Source organism: Amblyomma americanum, chromosome 11 (assembly GCF_052857255.1).
Source record: "Amblyomma americanum isolate KBUSLIRL-KWMA chromosome 11, ASM5285725v1, whole genome shotgun sequence".
Lineage (NCBI taxonomy): Eukaryota > Metazoa > Arthropoda > Arachnida > Ixodida > Ixodidae > Amblyomma > Amblyomma americanum.
The window spans coordinates 87222971-87237738 of NC_135507.1; the positions used below are offsets into that span (position 1 = coordinate 87222971).

At 46.2% G+C, this 14768-nt stretch overlaps 1 protein-coding gene across 2 annotated transcripts in view; it reads right to left on the minus strand.

The window, feature by feature from the left end:
- LOC144110445 (uncharacterized) overlaps positions 1 to 7766 on the minus strand; it is an 89292-nt gene extending 81526 nt beyond the window's left edge. The window contains exon 1 of one of the 2 annotated variants that reach the window (XM_077643341.1): positions 7359 to 7766. In XM_077643341.1, coding sequence (XP_077499467.1) covers positions 7359 to 7674 — 316 coding nt within the window. In that variant the 5' untranslated portion in view covers positions 7675 to 7766. Of the gene's footprint in view, positions 1 to 5985; positions 6040 to 7358 lie in introns of those variants that run through there. The other variant, XM_077643342.1, reaches the window with a different exon arrangement.
- Positions 7767 to 14768: the final 7002 nt, after the last annotated feature.

The window sequence follows — 14768 nt, forward strand, 5'->3', positions numbered from 1 at the left end:
GCACTCCAGGCCATACGTCTCATTCACCCAAACCCAGCTGTAAGTTCTTGCCACAGCTCTCCACAGCCTCTATAAGGCTGCTCTCTGTCAACCCAAACCACCTCCACTGACAAACTTTATTCCACTGGTCTCATCCATCCTATTCACACTCTCTCTTCATCGCGACTGACAAGTGGCTTGCCTCTCCGGTACAGTACATGGCCGCTGACTTCTCGACCATGCTACTAGTCTCCCCATCAAGGCGGCTTCTTTTCTACTTCCTCCCTACCAGAAGCTTCTAACTACAGTATACTTCATTTTCCCTCCAATATGTCGCCGGAAATGCATCCTGGCCACCGACATGCTACTGCCTGTCATTATAGTCCTGCCTTCCACCTCTGGAGTCGCCTACATGTATGCCTCTTACGCAGTTCCCCATGGCGCCAGTAGCCAGGTCCTCTCTGATCGTCTTCTCTCTGCCAGAGTCACTCGCACTAGCGGCCCATTCCAACACCCCCACCCCTTCCCCTGGACACACATAAATGAGGTCCCTTCTATGATTAGGTTCATGCCACTCAATATTTTAATGCAGCAACGTTAACGAGCTTGTGGTGCGGAAAATTCGGCATCATTAACCGTGAGTTAAAAATCAACAAAAAATCGCCAGAAAAGCAACCTAGGAGGCTGCTGGCCCACCTATATCATGCAATCTTGTGGCACCGTCACAACCTGTGGAAATATGGCAGGTGGCGGTAAAATTAATGAGTGATCATGCGAGGTTGTCCCACCGGTGGCATGCCATCTCAGTGCAGTGGAGCATCGCTTAACTGCTGCACCCCTGCACCATCAGTGGTATGAGGAATCCCAGGGATCTTTGAATGTTAAGTAGAGGAAGACCAATTCTGCATATATGGGCATTAAGTGATTAGCTATCGCGTCATACCCTTACGGCCGAGCGTATGTGTCCCCTCCAATTTTTTTTCATCCTCTCCCACCTGTGCCTCGTAATGCTATTTACACTACCTCCCAGGCGGCCATCCGTGACATGCAATATAAAACACCTCCCACTCATCCATCCACAGAGCTCGAGGTTGCACTTCGTTGCAGCAGCCTTGACTGTCTTCCTCAGTCAAGGCTCCTGGAAAGTCGAGGACCAATGGCAATGAGCTGGTTAACCAGTTGGCCTGTGAAATTCTTATCAGGGCACCGTTGATCCCTTGGTCCAGACCTTCGGAGGACAGATTGAGACTGCCCCATCGCGCAGCTATCAAAGAGTAAACTACAGTGCTCTCCGTTTTTATCGCAAACTGTACCCTGAATCCCATCGTGGTCATTCCATGCAGGAGGCTCACATCCTTTGACAGATTCAGCTCAACACTCTTGTCACACGTGCACAAACTCCGCTGCAATTCTTCATGTCCCAAATGCCCCGCCCCTTATGCCAGCATCTTCCGTCGGCTATTCTCCTGCCCAGAATGCTACGCAATCAGGTTTTTTTCCCACCTCCTCCCACACTGTTGGGACCTGGCTGGACTGGCTTGGAGCTGAGGGTGAGGAAGAACGGCGCCTGCTAGTGCAGCGGACCATCGACGTCCTACATGCCTAACTATTGTGCCCAAATAGTCTCCACTTCTACATCTATGACCAACCCATTTAGAGCTTTCATAGATTACGAGAAAGCATTTGACTCAGTCCACAACTCAGCAGTCTTGCGGCACTGAAGATGAGGAACCAAGGTGAAGAAGAGGCATATGTAAAGATAGTGGAAAATATCTATCAGGGTTGCACAGCCACCACAGTCCAGTGACAAAAACCTAATCAGTAAAGGCATCAGCCAGACAGACACGATCTCTCAAACGCTATTCACCGCGAGTTTACGTGAGGTTCTTCGCAGAGAATTGGAGTGAGCAGAGCTTGGGTATACAATCTCTGAATACCTTAGTAATCTCCGATTTGCTGATGACGTTGCTTTGCTACGTAACTCAGGGCAAAAATTGCAAATCGTTATCGAAAAACTACGAAAGCGAAGTTGTCCTAAAAACCATCAGAGTTAATCTAAAGTAATCTAAGTACACAACAGCTTACGATATCAAAGTCAGTTGCTGGGTGAGTTGGTATTTCATGCTTTCATTAGACACAGCTCGAAGACGAACACGGACAAGACGGGAGGCACCAGAGGGGTGGTGTCTCCCCTCTTATCTGTGTTTGTCTTCCCACTGTGTGAATGAAAGCTTACGATATGCAATGAAGCCCTCGAAGATTTCAGGGAATACGTCTACTAAGGATGGCTAGCAGCCGCTGACCCGAACCACGAAGGTGAAGTAACTAGGCAATTAAGTATGGGGTGGAGAGAATTTGGCAGGCACTCTCCAGTCACGAATAGCACCTTAACAGTATACATCGAGAAGAAAGCGTATATTTGAATGTTGCCAGGCCTCACCTATGTGACAGAAACTTGTGGGTTAACGAAAAGTCTTGAAACTGAGGATAGCTCAGCGAGCTATGGAAAGAAAAATGACAGGTGCAACATTAAGAGACAGGAAGAGAGCTGAAATGATGAGGGAAAAAGCACAAGTCAATAATATCAAAGTTGAAATCTGGAAGAAGGAATGCACATAGGCAAAGCATGTCATGCGAAGGCAAGATGACCGATGGTCCAGTAAACAGACACTGAGGACAATGCTATGAAATTTTTTCTGTTAGTTCGGCATTTCGTCGCTTTGTTGCCACTTGTCCAGCAACACAAGGTGCATTTACTGCCGAGAGATTCGGATTCGAAGTTGAAAAACTTTTTCCCGCCGCTACGATTCAAATTTGGGACTCCGATGAGGAAATAGGAGAAGAGTGACGTAAAGCAGTGAAACGGAAAGGAGGACTCCGTGATTGCAGGCAGCGAGCATGGCACTCCCGTCTAGTAGCAACAAAAGTGAATACTGCCGGCCAGAATTTGAAGGCTCCATCAGCCGTCACCGCTTCGTTTACATTTTCACCAACATTACAATATATTCTGTTCCTGATTCCGACAACAAAGTTCTCGCAAAAAACTGCAACCTTCATTCAGTGACCTCAACCCCACACACCGGGCCATGCTTTTGAGGGCTGAGGCAGCGGGTCTGGCAAGAAAATCCAAGCATCGATGAGTCGGCAGCGTCGCTGCTATCGCCGTGCCACCGTCGTGACTGATGTGTAGCAACCGGTAGGTGCGGGTGTATTTAAATTCTGTAATTTTAGACCTGGTAGGGCTGGTTATGCAGCCTAGCATCTTGGAGCGTTGACGATGCGAACACGCTGAGTGGTGCGTTTGCTAACGTGGAGGCGCATCGAACATTGGCTTACGCAGCTTTTTCCTTGTTGCATTTGCATGCCGTTGCATGAACTTCATCCAAGGAGAACTTAGAGAGGCATGTGGAGGTCCGCTAATGCTCTGCTTTGTAAACCGAAACCATGCAGAAACCATCCGGGAACACAAAACGCATAGCCGCGAAGCACCCCAAAACATATCGAAACTCAGCTGGCCGCCTGCTGCGCCGCCAATAGCAGGTTTTCTTTGACTTCCAACATTCAGGTTGTCTTTTTTTCATTCTCCTTGTGTGAAAAAAGTGCACTGGTGGTTTAAAAAAAAACTTATATACTTCAATATCAATAAAGCACGTAACCTTCATGCATGCTTGGCAGCCTCAAAGATCTGTGGTTTCTTTTCTCCTATTTCATCTTCACAATTGTGCTTGCGAGATTGGCCACTGGCGGCGATACCTGAATTTTAGTTCTTGCTCTTTTCTACCTTACAAGAGCTTTGTTTTCAGAAGGAGTGGTGCTTTTGTGTTTAGAAGCTGGTATTTTATCGATACAAGCCAACTTAAATTTTTCTCCCAAGTGTCCCTTTAAGGTAATGGAAGGGATTCCAAGAAAAAGCAAGCTTAGCAGGGAGTGTTAGAGGGTTAGGTTTGCAGATAACATTAGGACGTTTGCATAGATAAGGTGGCCGTGGCTGACACAGGTCGAGATTAATTCAGCAGATATGGGCAGGCTTCTTATGCTACAGTGGATGTTGTTGGCTGCTGATAATGATGACGACTATGATTCTCGGTAATTGTATCATATAGGCGCCACCCACACAAACGCAAAGTACAGGCGTCGCCACGATGCAGCTGTGAAAGCAGCCGAACCAGAGGCCCAGTGCTGACGTCGGCAAGATTAGGCTGTGAAGGCCGCTTCATTAACATAAAAATACACAAATAACAAGGCACGTCTTAATTCAATCATAGAAACCACCTTACAATTGTGCTTTAATAATGTATAACCGAGCATTGTAATCATGTTGCATACTATTTTTTTGTACCCCACTGAAATTTACCATCTTTTTTGGAAATCTAGTACAAACATGGCTGAGTGCAGCTATGCTTCTTTTTTTAATTGGTAACAATTAAACTGCTACCCCTAGTTAGTAGAGTGCCCTGTGGTTATGATTGGTCTTGGTTTTAATTGCAACTAACTAACACTAATTAATTTGGGTCACTAACTAGAGCAGTGCATTTAAACTTGACCTCAGCTTTCCAAAGGTATATGACTCGGTGCTATAGGGCAGTTGGGTAATGTTCAACAGCCTAGCAAGGGAACAGCAGTTCACAATTGGAAAAGAGGTGCTGAAAGTGGTAAAGCAATACGTCTACTTAGGGCAGGTAGTCACAGCTGATACAGATCATGAGAGGGAAATAACTAGAAGGATAAGAATGCGGTGGAGCGCATATGGCAGGTTCTCTAAGATCATGAATAGCAGTTTACAAATATCCCTCAAGAGAAAAGTGTACAACATCTGTATCTTGCCGGTACTCACCTATAGAGAAGAAACGTGGAGGCTGATGAAAAGGGTTCAGCTTAAGTTAAGGACAATGCAGCAAGCCATGGGAAGGAAAACAATAGATGTAACGTTAAAAGACAGGAAGCGGGCGGAGTGGTTGAGGAAAGAAACGCGCGTTGACATCCTAGTCGAAATCAAAAGGAAGAAATGGGCTTGGGCAGGGCATGTGATGTGGAGGCAAGACAACCGCTGGTATTTAAGGCTAACAGAGTGGTATCCAAGAGAAGGCAAGCATAGCAGGGGGCGGCAGATGGTTAGGTTGGCGGATGAGATTAAGAAGTTCGCAAGCATAGGGCGGGCGCAGCTGGCAAAGGACAGGTTTAATTGGAGAGACATGGGAGAACCTTTGCCCTGCAGTGGGTGTAGTCAGGCTGATAATGATGATGATTGTTTTAAGTGCAATTAACTAAATAACTGAAGTTAATTAATTCAGGTCACTAACTAGCACAACAAATTTGAACTCATTCTAGGCTGTAGTGCAGTTTAGCTTCAATTGCAATTAACTCATTAACGCTACTTAATGCGGGTCGCTAACATGAACAGCGCATTTGCACTCAGCCTATGCTTTCCAATGGTATACAACTCGATGCTATAGCACAGTTTGGTTTTAATTGTAACTAACTAATTATCACTAAGTCTCGTCGGCAACTAGCACAGTGAATTTACACTTGACCTAGTCTTTGCAATAGTATATGACTCGACACCATAGCACAAACTTTTGTTTTAAATGCAATTAACTAATCAATGCTAATTATTTCCTTCCAGTAATTAGTAGACATACCTGCATGATTCACCAATTGTCCACACTCATGGTTGATCACGTACCTAAATTTTCTAACGGTATATGACTCGACGCAGTAGAGGAAAGTTTTGTTTTAACTCCAATTAACTAATAATCAACGCTAATTAGTTCGGTCCAGTAATTAGTCAACGTAACTGCATGATAGACCAATAGTGCAAACTCATATGGTTGATCACGTGACATGTACTATATATAAGCTTAGACAAAGAGTATAGTAGCATTAAATAACAGTGACAAAAGGAGAGAAAACAAGCGCTAGTCTGTTCCTTGCACGGCTATTTAGCCCAGTTATTTAGCGCTACAACTATGTCCTCTCTATCTAAACAGCAATCAGCCCAGCTTTTACCTTAAATCTTAGACGCAGCTGGACAGCGAAATCGACTTGGCTGTTTGGGCTTGCTGGTCAGTGATCATGGTCCCAGTCCTGTCCATTTCTTCCTTTGTCCTTGTCTTTTAGCGCGCTGCATTCTTAAACCATTTTCAAAGTTGTACCCGCAGGTTGCCGGCGAGTACAGCTACGCTCCAAAATCTTAGCTGCGTTCTTGCCCCGAAAGAGGCCGCAATAGCAGTTCCGCAAGGCTAAAACTGCTCTTACGTAACGCGAGTGACAGCAGTGCTGCTGCGACAGCAAAAGCGAAACTTTCACGTCCAAAACTCGGCAGTCAATATTGCACGCACCCTTTCCAGCGTCCAGACTGTGGCTGTGCCGTGTAAGGAAAAGCATATAGTGACTTCTTCGACTCTCAAAAGCACATACATTAAGGGTAAGTCACACTTGCCACTCTACAATTTGTTACACAAAGGTAGGCGCGTACGTATGTACATGTGCTTATACATTCTATCTCTACATGGTCTCCTCCCTATGCACGTTCATCGGGCCGACCCGTCGCGCGGGCTCAGCGCACGATGCCTGGCTACTGCGCCGGAGTACCCGAGTTGGAACGCGGCCGCGGCGACCGTGTTTCGATGGAGGCGAAACACCAGACGCGCGTCTGTTTTCTGCACGTTGTTCATCCCAAGAGCCTTCCACTAGAGCACCTTTCTCTCTCTCCTTTCACTCCCCCGAGTTCGAACGTGGCCGCGGCGACCGCGTTTCGATGGAGGCGAAACACAAGACGCGCGTCTGGTTTCTGCGCGTGTCAGTGCACGTTAATGATCCCAAGTGGTCGAACTTATTCCGGAGCCCTCCACTATAGAGCACCTTTCTCTCTTTCTTCTTTCATTCCCCCGAGTTGGAACGCCGCGGCGACCTCGTTTAGATGGAGGCGGAACACAAGACGCGCGTCTGGTTTCTGTGCGTGTCAGTGCACGTTATTGACCCCATGTGGTCGAAATTATTCCGAAGCCTTCCACTAGAGCACCTTTCTCTCTCTTATTTCACTCCGTCTGATCGGGTAAGTTGCTGCATAAACACTTTTAAACTTCAGTCCCTGTGGCCATGTTCAATGACAGCCCAAAACGAGTTCGCACCCCGCTTCATTATAAGCCCGCACCTCAGCACAGCCGCGGCAGAAAGCGACCGAGATGCGACATTGACACAATGCACACAAAGACGTGCCGTTACGCCATCACTCAAACCGAGAAAGGCCAGCGCCCGAGATATCCTTCATGCTTGCTAAATTTTCTTAGAAATGGCCCTGCAGCTCACATGCGCACAGTGCTAGGCGGCCGGAACGCCGAACGCGCGGCTAGTTACGACAGCGTACAATGCATACGCACCGGGAAGAGGTTTCTCACAGACATTTTCTTCAAAGTGGCTGTAGGAGTCCGCAGGCGCCCCATGAACGGCTTTATCCTGGAATGCATACGTCTCGGACACACCAGGAAGAAGTTTCTCATCGGCACTCTCCTCAAATTGGCTGTAGGAGTCCGCGGGCGCCCCTTGATCGGCATTATCCTGGAATCCATACAACTCGGACTCGTCGACGTCAGACTCTTCTGTTTCATAGTCGTCCACGGTAAACGATATCGGACCCAAGTCAAGCTGCAGTTCACTGCTCGGACCGGGGTCCATTTCCAAGGAATCCTCCTCCATCGCGCTCTCGAAACGTTTCACACAGTGGCGTTCGCCTACTGCCGAGCCAAGCGGGCAAGCGTCGCTCCGCGTCGCAGCTGCGCGGCTGCGCTGGCTGCGTCGTCAGAGCAGCCAGTTGAACGTTTAGCCGCCAGGCGCCGCCACCGAAACAGATTCGCTGGTCCCACTGATCTCCACTAGGGAGCAGGATGCCGCATCGGGCGCTAAAGCCCCTTTCTCAAGGGGCTTTATCGGGCGCTAAGGTAAGCTGCCGCAGGTGGGCAGCTAAGGTATTTAAATACCTGTACAGAAAGAGCGTTGGTAGGGTGGCTAGACTGGTCTAGCCACCTTAGCGTTGGCACACAGTGGCGGAAACGAACTAGAAAGCTGGCCAGTAAGTTTGCCAGAGACGAGGAAGAAGAAGGAGCATTAAACGACAGATTAAAAACGTCGTAGGTAAAAATTGGATAGATTCAATGGAAAATAAGCATAGTGTAGAGCAATATCGATGCTGGAAAAGGCAGATCAGGAACGTTTTATGATAACTCAAGAGGCAGTGCCCTCCTCTTTGAAGTTAGGTCAGGGTGTCAGAACGCGCAGCTACAAAAAGAAATTTAACGAAGAAGATGGCACGTGCTGTGCGTGGTAAATCTGTAGAAACAATAGAACACCTCATCCTAAAATGTGATGGTATCCATCCCGATGTCGATGCAGGCACAGTCACTCTTCCTGAGGCCTTAGGGTTTAGAGATAACAATAGTCATGTAAATAAATCTGCGGTGGAAATTAGCAAAAAGCGATTGGAGGATTGGTGGCACAAAAGCAGAGGTGACATAAGTTTTGAAGTGTAGGAAGACGTTTTTTAAAGAAAATGGCGAATTTTATTAACAACTTACAGCAGAGTTAAAGAAAAATGAAGGAAAAAAACTAAGCATAGTGGCAACAACCACTGCCCTGTTTCAAAGGGGACGTTTCTACCTTCCATCCATCCATCCATCGCTAGGGCATCTCGATGCCAGCGCCGGGTGGAGACAACTTCAGCGACGCCGCCATATTGAATCACAATGGCCTCTCCCATGTACCGCGAAATGCTCGACTGCTAGCCCAGTGTAGCTCTCGCTGCAAAAGGCCGTTCCTGGCGAGTCTGGCTGCCAGCTGGCAGCCCGAAACCGCCCAGCCAGAGAAAATCGAACGCGTTCTGGGTAGCCACCGGAAGTGGGCGGAGCAGCCCGAGAAAATCGAGCGCCTGGCGGCGCGCTCTGGTAGCCCGCGGGCTGCCTGCGGGCTGCCAGAGGTGTATAATCGAAGAGGCCCACTTTGAAGCGCGCCGAGAGCATGAACGGCGCCGCTACAAACGCTAGCGCCGCTGATCCCGTGTGATTCAATATGGCGGCGCCGCTGAAGTTGTCTCCACCCTGGCGGCGCTGGTAAGAAAATATTCTTAAGGGTGTCTCGACACTCTTCGCTTTCAGGGTGAGGACACTGCCCACGACGGCAACATGTTGGGTCCCACTCTCCCGTCGGCTGCATAGAGCGCAATGCGGCGACGGGTCGTTCGGAAGACAAAACTGCCACTACCGCGTGAAAATCCGCAAACCTGGTGTTCTAACAAGAAAGGGTGGTACCAGAGATGTTTCAAACAGTTAATCGGAGTTAGCTAAGCTAAAATATGTCATGTTTCGCAACTGATCTGCTGAGAAATTCGGCGCCTTGCGAGCATTCGTAACGTTCTCACAGCGGTTGTAACATTTCCAGCGCTATCTGTACACCCGGATACTCTACATCTCCATTGCTTTTTCAACAGTCAGAATTGCTTATTTAGAGCTGGAGTTTCATAATCCTCAAACACTGCCACTCGGGCAGTTCTAACGAGAATATCAAGCTTTCCTGTCAACGACAGTTTCGAGGATGTTTGGCATTAACTTGCTCTTCTGTTGCTACTTCGACAAAGCAGTGGCAGTATATAAGAGATAAATATATTAAAGCGTAACAACTGTCAGAAGATTTTAACATACACTGCTCACCTCGTGTTTGGGGTGTTGTTGAAACAGACCAGTGAACTGTGTAGGAGTCTCACTGTTTAATGGTAGCACAAAATTGACTCACATTACTTTATAATTTGTCTTGCTTTCAAGAAATGTGTGAAACAGTCACATTTGTTGAATCTGCTACTGCGTGGTTTTCTTTCATAGTCTACAATTAACTTGTGCATGTGTACGATACACTTTGCACAAGAGCGTGATAGCCATAACCACTGCTTATTCGCCGTGAAATTTTTACTTCAGTTTTGGAAAGGTTGAAGGCTATGCCAGCTCGTAATGACCAGCCTGTTCACTTCAACAAAACCAAATTAAAAGATATATTTTGTGTGTCGCTACTCCAAGCCTCCGCACTTTTCGCCATCGGAAAACGGCGGACATCAAATGCACTGACCATAGGAGTCGGTGTTGCTGAGTGAAACACAGCACGTAAATATCAGAACAGCAAAGAATAATCCATTTATTTACAATATACATGATATTGAATGTACACATTCCGCTCTGCGTTCTAAAACAAAAGGCAACTTGTACTCACTGAAGACCTGCGCCTGCTACTGTTTTGCTTCCATAGGATCGATCAGGAAGTTCAGGTATGCTCAGCCATCATGCGAAAGTACGAAGCCTAAGGGACACAAGACGGTTAACAAGTTTCTGAAAAATTTCTGAGTGCTGTGTGCACGAAACTTATGGGAGGGCCACACTACTGATAATCATTGTCTTAGTGTCTTCATTGGGTTTTTGACACGACTAATATCCTTTGTTTCAAAAAAAAATTTCAAATGTCTTTTCGCGCTGCTCAGAAATTTTCAGAACTTCGCGCGTAAGTTAAATTTTTCCCACCTTGTACAAACTCTTTCAGCTGAACGAGTTTGTGCTGTTCTCCGGGCTCTCCCGCGGTCAGCATGCGCATGCAGACCAAGCGATGTTCCACAGTAGACAAAATTGGCCTAAGAATCCTGCTAAATGAGAAAGTATGTACGCCCTCGTTAGAAGACACTGGGTGCAGATCGACATCAATGACTTCTTTATTTTCGTCAGATTCGCACTGCCTCGCATGCTGTATTTCTGGAGAGAGAAAATCAACTAGATAATCACTGTCGTCAATTTCGTTGCCAGATTTTTTTGGAACTTTTAGAAACTGGCTCACTGACACAATTTTAAGGGCATTTTTTAGATCATATGAGCTGGGCACAGGCGCCGGCATTCGGATTACGGAAAATAAATTCTCCAAGCAGTCTTGAACATGCCTGCCAGTCAGGACAAATTTGTACCCGCAGTCTTTCACGACATGACTACGCCTGACTGGCAGGGCTTCCAGATTTTTCGCACGCCAATGCTGAGTACCGAGACAGCTTCTGACGCAAGGTTCAAAACTGAAACTGCTCGCTCATACTTTTCTTTGTCAATCATGCTTAAGGCGACCAACGGATGGCAAGCTGTCATTATCGTGTACCACTTGAATAAAAGTTCAAAAAACCAAGCAGTGGTTTCAGCTTCCGATGGTAACGCTCCTTGATCTACAAGGTACCTAATTCCTGCAGGGACTTCTCTGAATAGCTGAACAGAGATTCCAACCTTCATTTTTGTGAAGTGACCATCTGAAAAATGAATTTCACCGAGGTGAGCTGTTCATCGTGCTGATGCTCAATCAAATTCTCAACATGCCCTTTCAATATTTCAGTGCTCGGCAAATTAAACCTTCACACAATCTTTTCACTAAGATGCATGACAAACTTCCTCACAAGATGTCCTCTAATATTCTTAAGTACATGAGCAGGGTCTGGCATAAACTAAAGCTCTCTTGCATCACAAGGGTGGGGAGCACTGCACACAGTCACCGAGTTAAGTGAGCTCGACAGACTCTCGACAGACTTAAAGACCTCCACATGGCTCGGTTCGAGGCACCCATGTCACAGGTCACACAGACCATGCGGAGAGATATCTCCGAGCAGAGTCATATGAGATGAAACACAAAATCTCTCAACGTGTCACCAACGTAAGCACCTGTAAAATGATAAGCTATCACTTGCTTCCAACAGCTGTTCATGCCTTGCCTCCAACCATGAACACAAAGCATGATTAGCTGGTTGATCAGACTCCGGCAGAGTCGTCGTTCCAAGAAAAACATCAGAACTGCGATCTAACTCTAGCCCTTTTCTGATCTCCATTTCGTCCAGAAACAATATGCAGTCTTTTTCAATACCGGCCATCATGGATACCTTGGTCTTCATTATTTCAAATATTTGAGTGAGCACGCCTGGTTGAAATGGAAGATGTTGTAGCCTTCTGCTGAGTGTTCTCCTTGACGGCAGCGGATTGCCTTGCTCAAGCAGAACATCATATCCTGTAGGGCCACAAGCAAACATCAGCTACAAAGCCTTCTTTACTGTCGCTGGGCTCCATGGACAGCCCTTTCTGTTGTGCTTCTGCAGGGCGACTTTTTGATCTTCTTTCAGGAAGCTGAGATTTGAGGTCAAAGTAGACATCTCTTTCTGAAGGCGTTTTGTAGTTCTAATTTTTCTTTCCGGCTTTTTTTTTTAGTCAGGGAGCATCGTTTCCTCAAAATCGAGTTCTTATTCTGAAGGTCCTGTACTTGTTTCACGAGCTCAGTTGCGGACATAGAAAACAAATCTGCTGTTCGTGCTCCACTCTCCCTTGCATCTTGATGCTCTTCGCTCACATAATTGTCAGCGCTCTCAGAACAGCATTCTTCTGCGGCTGATGAGCTCTGGTCACTATCACTGACAATGGTAGCTGGGACGTTCGTTGACGAGGCGGCTTTTTGTATTTAGGTCAAGCTGAAAATGTTAAAAACACACAAACAAGTAACATTGAGGACACGAAGCAGTGAACTTGTATTGAATTTCGCATATGCTTTTAAATGGTTCCCTTCATCGGATTTCGAACGACATGCATAAGCTAGCAAACACAGACCCGTGATCAGGACCCGACATGCTTAATTCCGCCATCTGAACTGAAGGAACTATGGGGCATATCAGCGAATAAATGTCACTATTATTTCTTCCGACTTTTTATGCCACCAGCATTCGTAATAGAATCCTCTCGCAGTACATAAAGACACTGCTTGGAGAGTATTTAAATAGCATCAGCATAAGTAGAGGTTAGTGACCCGACGTTTCTGAGTCGAAATGTTTACGTTGGAGAAAGTATATATATTTCCTTACGCCTGAATTCAAAAATCGTCGGCACAGTTGTGGATTTAAGAAGGCGCCGTCCATCCTGCCGATTGGCTTCAAATTGGTCTTGGTCAAAATGAAGGTGAAATAAAGTAATGCATGATAATACGAGGAACTGGAGCCTTTCATCAGTCAGATGTAAAGCTCGTGGCGTCATCAGCTCGACAAAAAGCAGTGATACCCAACAGCAGTTGTGATAAATATAAATAATCTTAGGGTATCGTGCCAGAAGGCATGCAATAGTAAATTCATAAACAGTACGTTCACTATGAACACAGATATATGCCCCACCTTGACATGCTTGCAAAATTATATATATATATATATATATATATATATATATATATATATATATATATATATATATATATATATATATATATATATATATATATAATTTATTTATTTATTTATTTACGAGGACTTCATCCCCTGTTCTTTGCTTCATTCGCCAAGAAATGAAGACCGACAAGTCGCCTTTGACGACTGCTAATTTAAGTAATTATGAAGGTGCAACTTTTCAGTTGTGCATAATGCTTCCGCCCCAGCAAATATTCTGAAATGAAAGAGCTTCGCATGCCTTACCTCGCATACTTTTGAGTTGTCTATTGGCTTCCAGCCGTCTCGTTTGACCTGCGTTTCCCACTTTTTTCTGCGCGCACTGTATCGAGGAAAGCGAAATAGCCGCTGTCCTTTTCTAGTGCTGGCAGAACCGGGAACACAACAGCCCGTCATAGCTTGATATGAGACTGCTTCATCACACACACAACACGAGCTCACTTCAACAGCCGGATCGGTAGTGCCACGAACAGAGCAAGACCCCATCGGCTGGCTCTTAAATAGACGTCTCCCAATTGCAAATAACGTGGCGCCAAAGGGGCGCGACATGACGCGCAAAATTTTTCACTACCGCCTTGGCTTAGCATGTTTGCAGCATTCCCCGCCGCCTTTATCCTCCCGATTAGAGACGCCTCGGTACAAAATGCACCTTCTACCCCACTTTTTCGGAACTCACTTTTTCGGGACCCCCCTCTCGCCCCATCTACTTCTTGGCGCCAGTTCACCCCGAATATCCCGGCGCCGTACCTACCTTAAGCGCGTCAGTAAGCAAGAGAGCATGCGTGACGAATTACACTGTCGTCAAGAAGAGGTGCCTTATTTTTGGTATCGCTTTTCAGTAAATCCCTACTGGGGAAAATATGCTACTTTGGTTACGTCACGTATAGCCACGAGATAAGTAAAATTCGTCACGCGTGCTTCTGGGCAGGCATGGCCTGGAGCTTACTTTTTTTTCTTGATGACAGCAGCGGGGATGAGAGCTTGCCTGCCGCGCGTCTTTCTGCTCAACATGAGTCGAATCCTCTTCTCCTGTCCCTTCACCTCTTTCATTTCATTTCTCCATCCTGTCTGCTATCCTTTATTTCTGCTGCCCCAGCTCAGGTGCTTCCGTATCGATGGCAGATGCCGGGGCTAGCAGAAATCTTTTCCTTCCTTTTTTATTATTTTAATAAAACCACTAACTACAACTAGCCCGGACCAGTACCAAATGAGAGGTCTACTGCCTTGGCCAGCGACTATGGAGTAAGGCGGCAAGCCAGCGTATTTTGGCAACTGGAGCAGACAATTCCGCTGAAGTGAGAAAGGCGGCCTGTGTTGCTCCGACTCCCCTTAGTTGAGTTTGGCGTGAATAGTGGCATTGAAATGAAGCCGTAATCTAGAGTTTAATTTTTCAGGTTTATTTGTGAATAGGTCGCTTTTATTTTTTTTCCTTCATGCTTTGAACAGAATGAAAAATTAACGTTTTTGTATAGTGTACTGAAATTTGTTGTTGCTATGCTGCCTTATTCAATTAAAAATTTCATTGAACCGTTTATTTTTA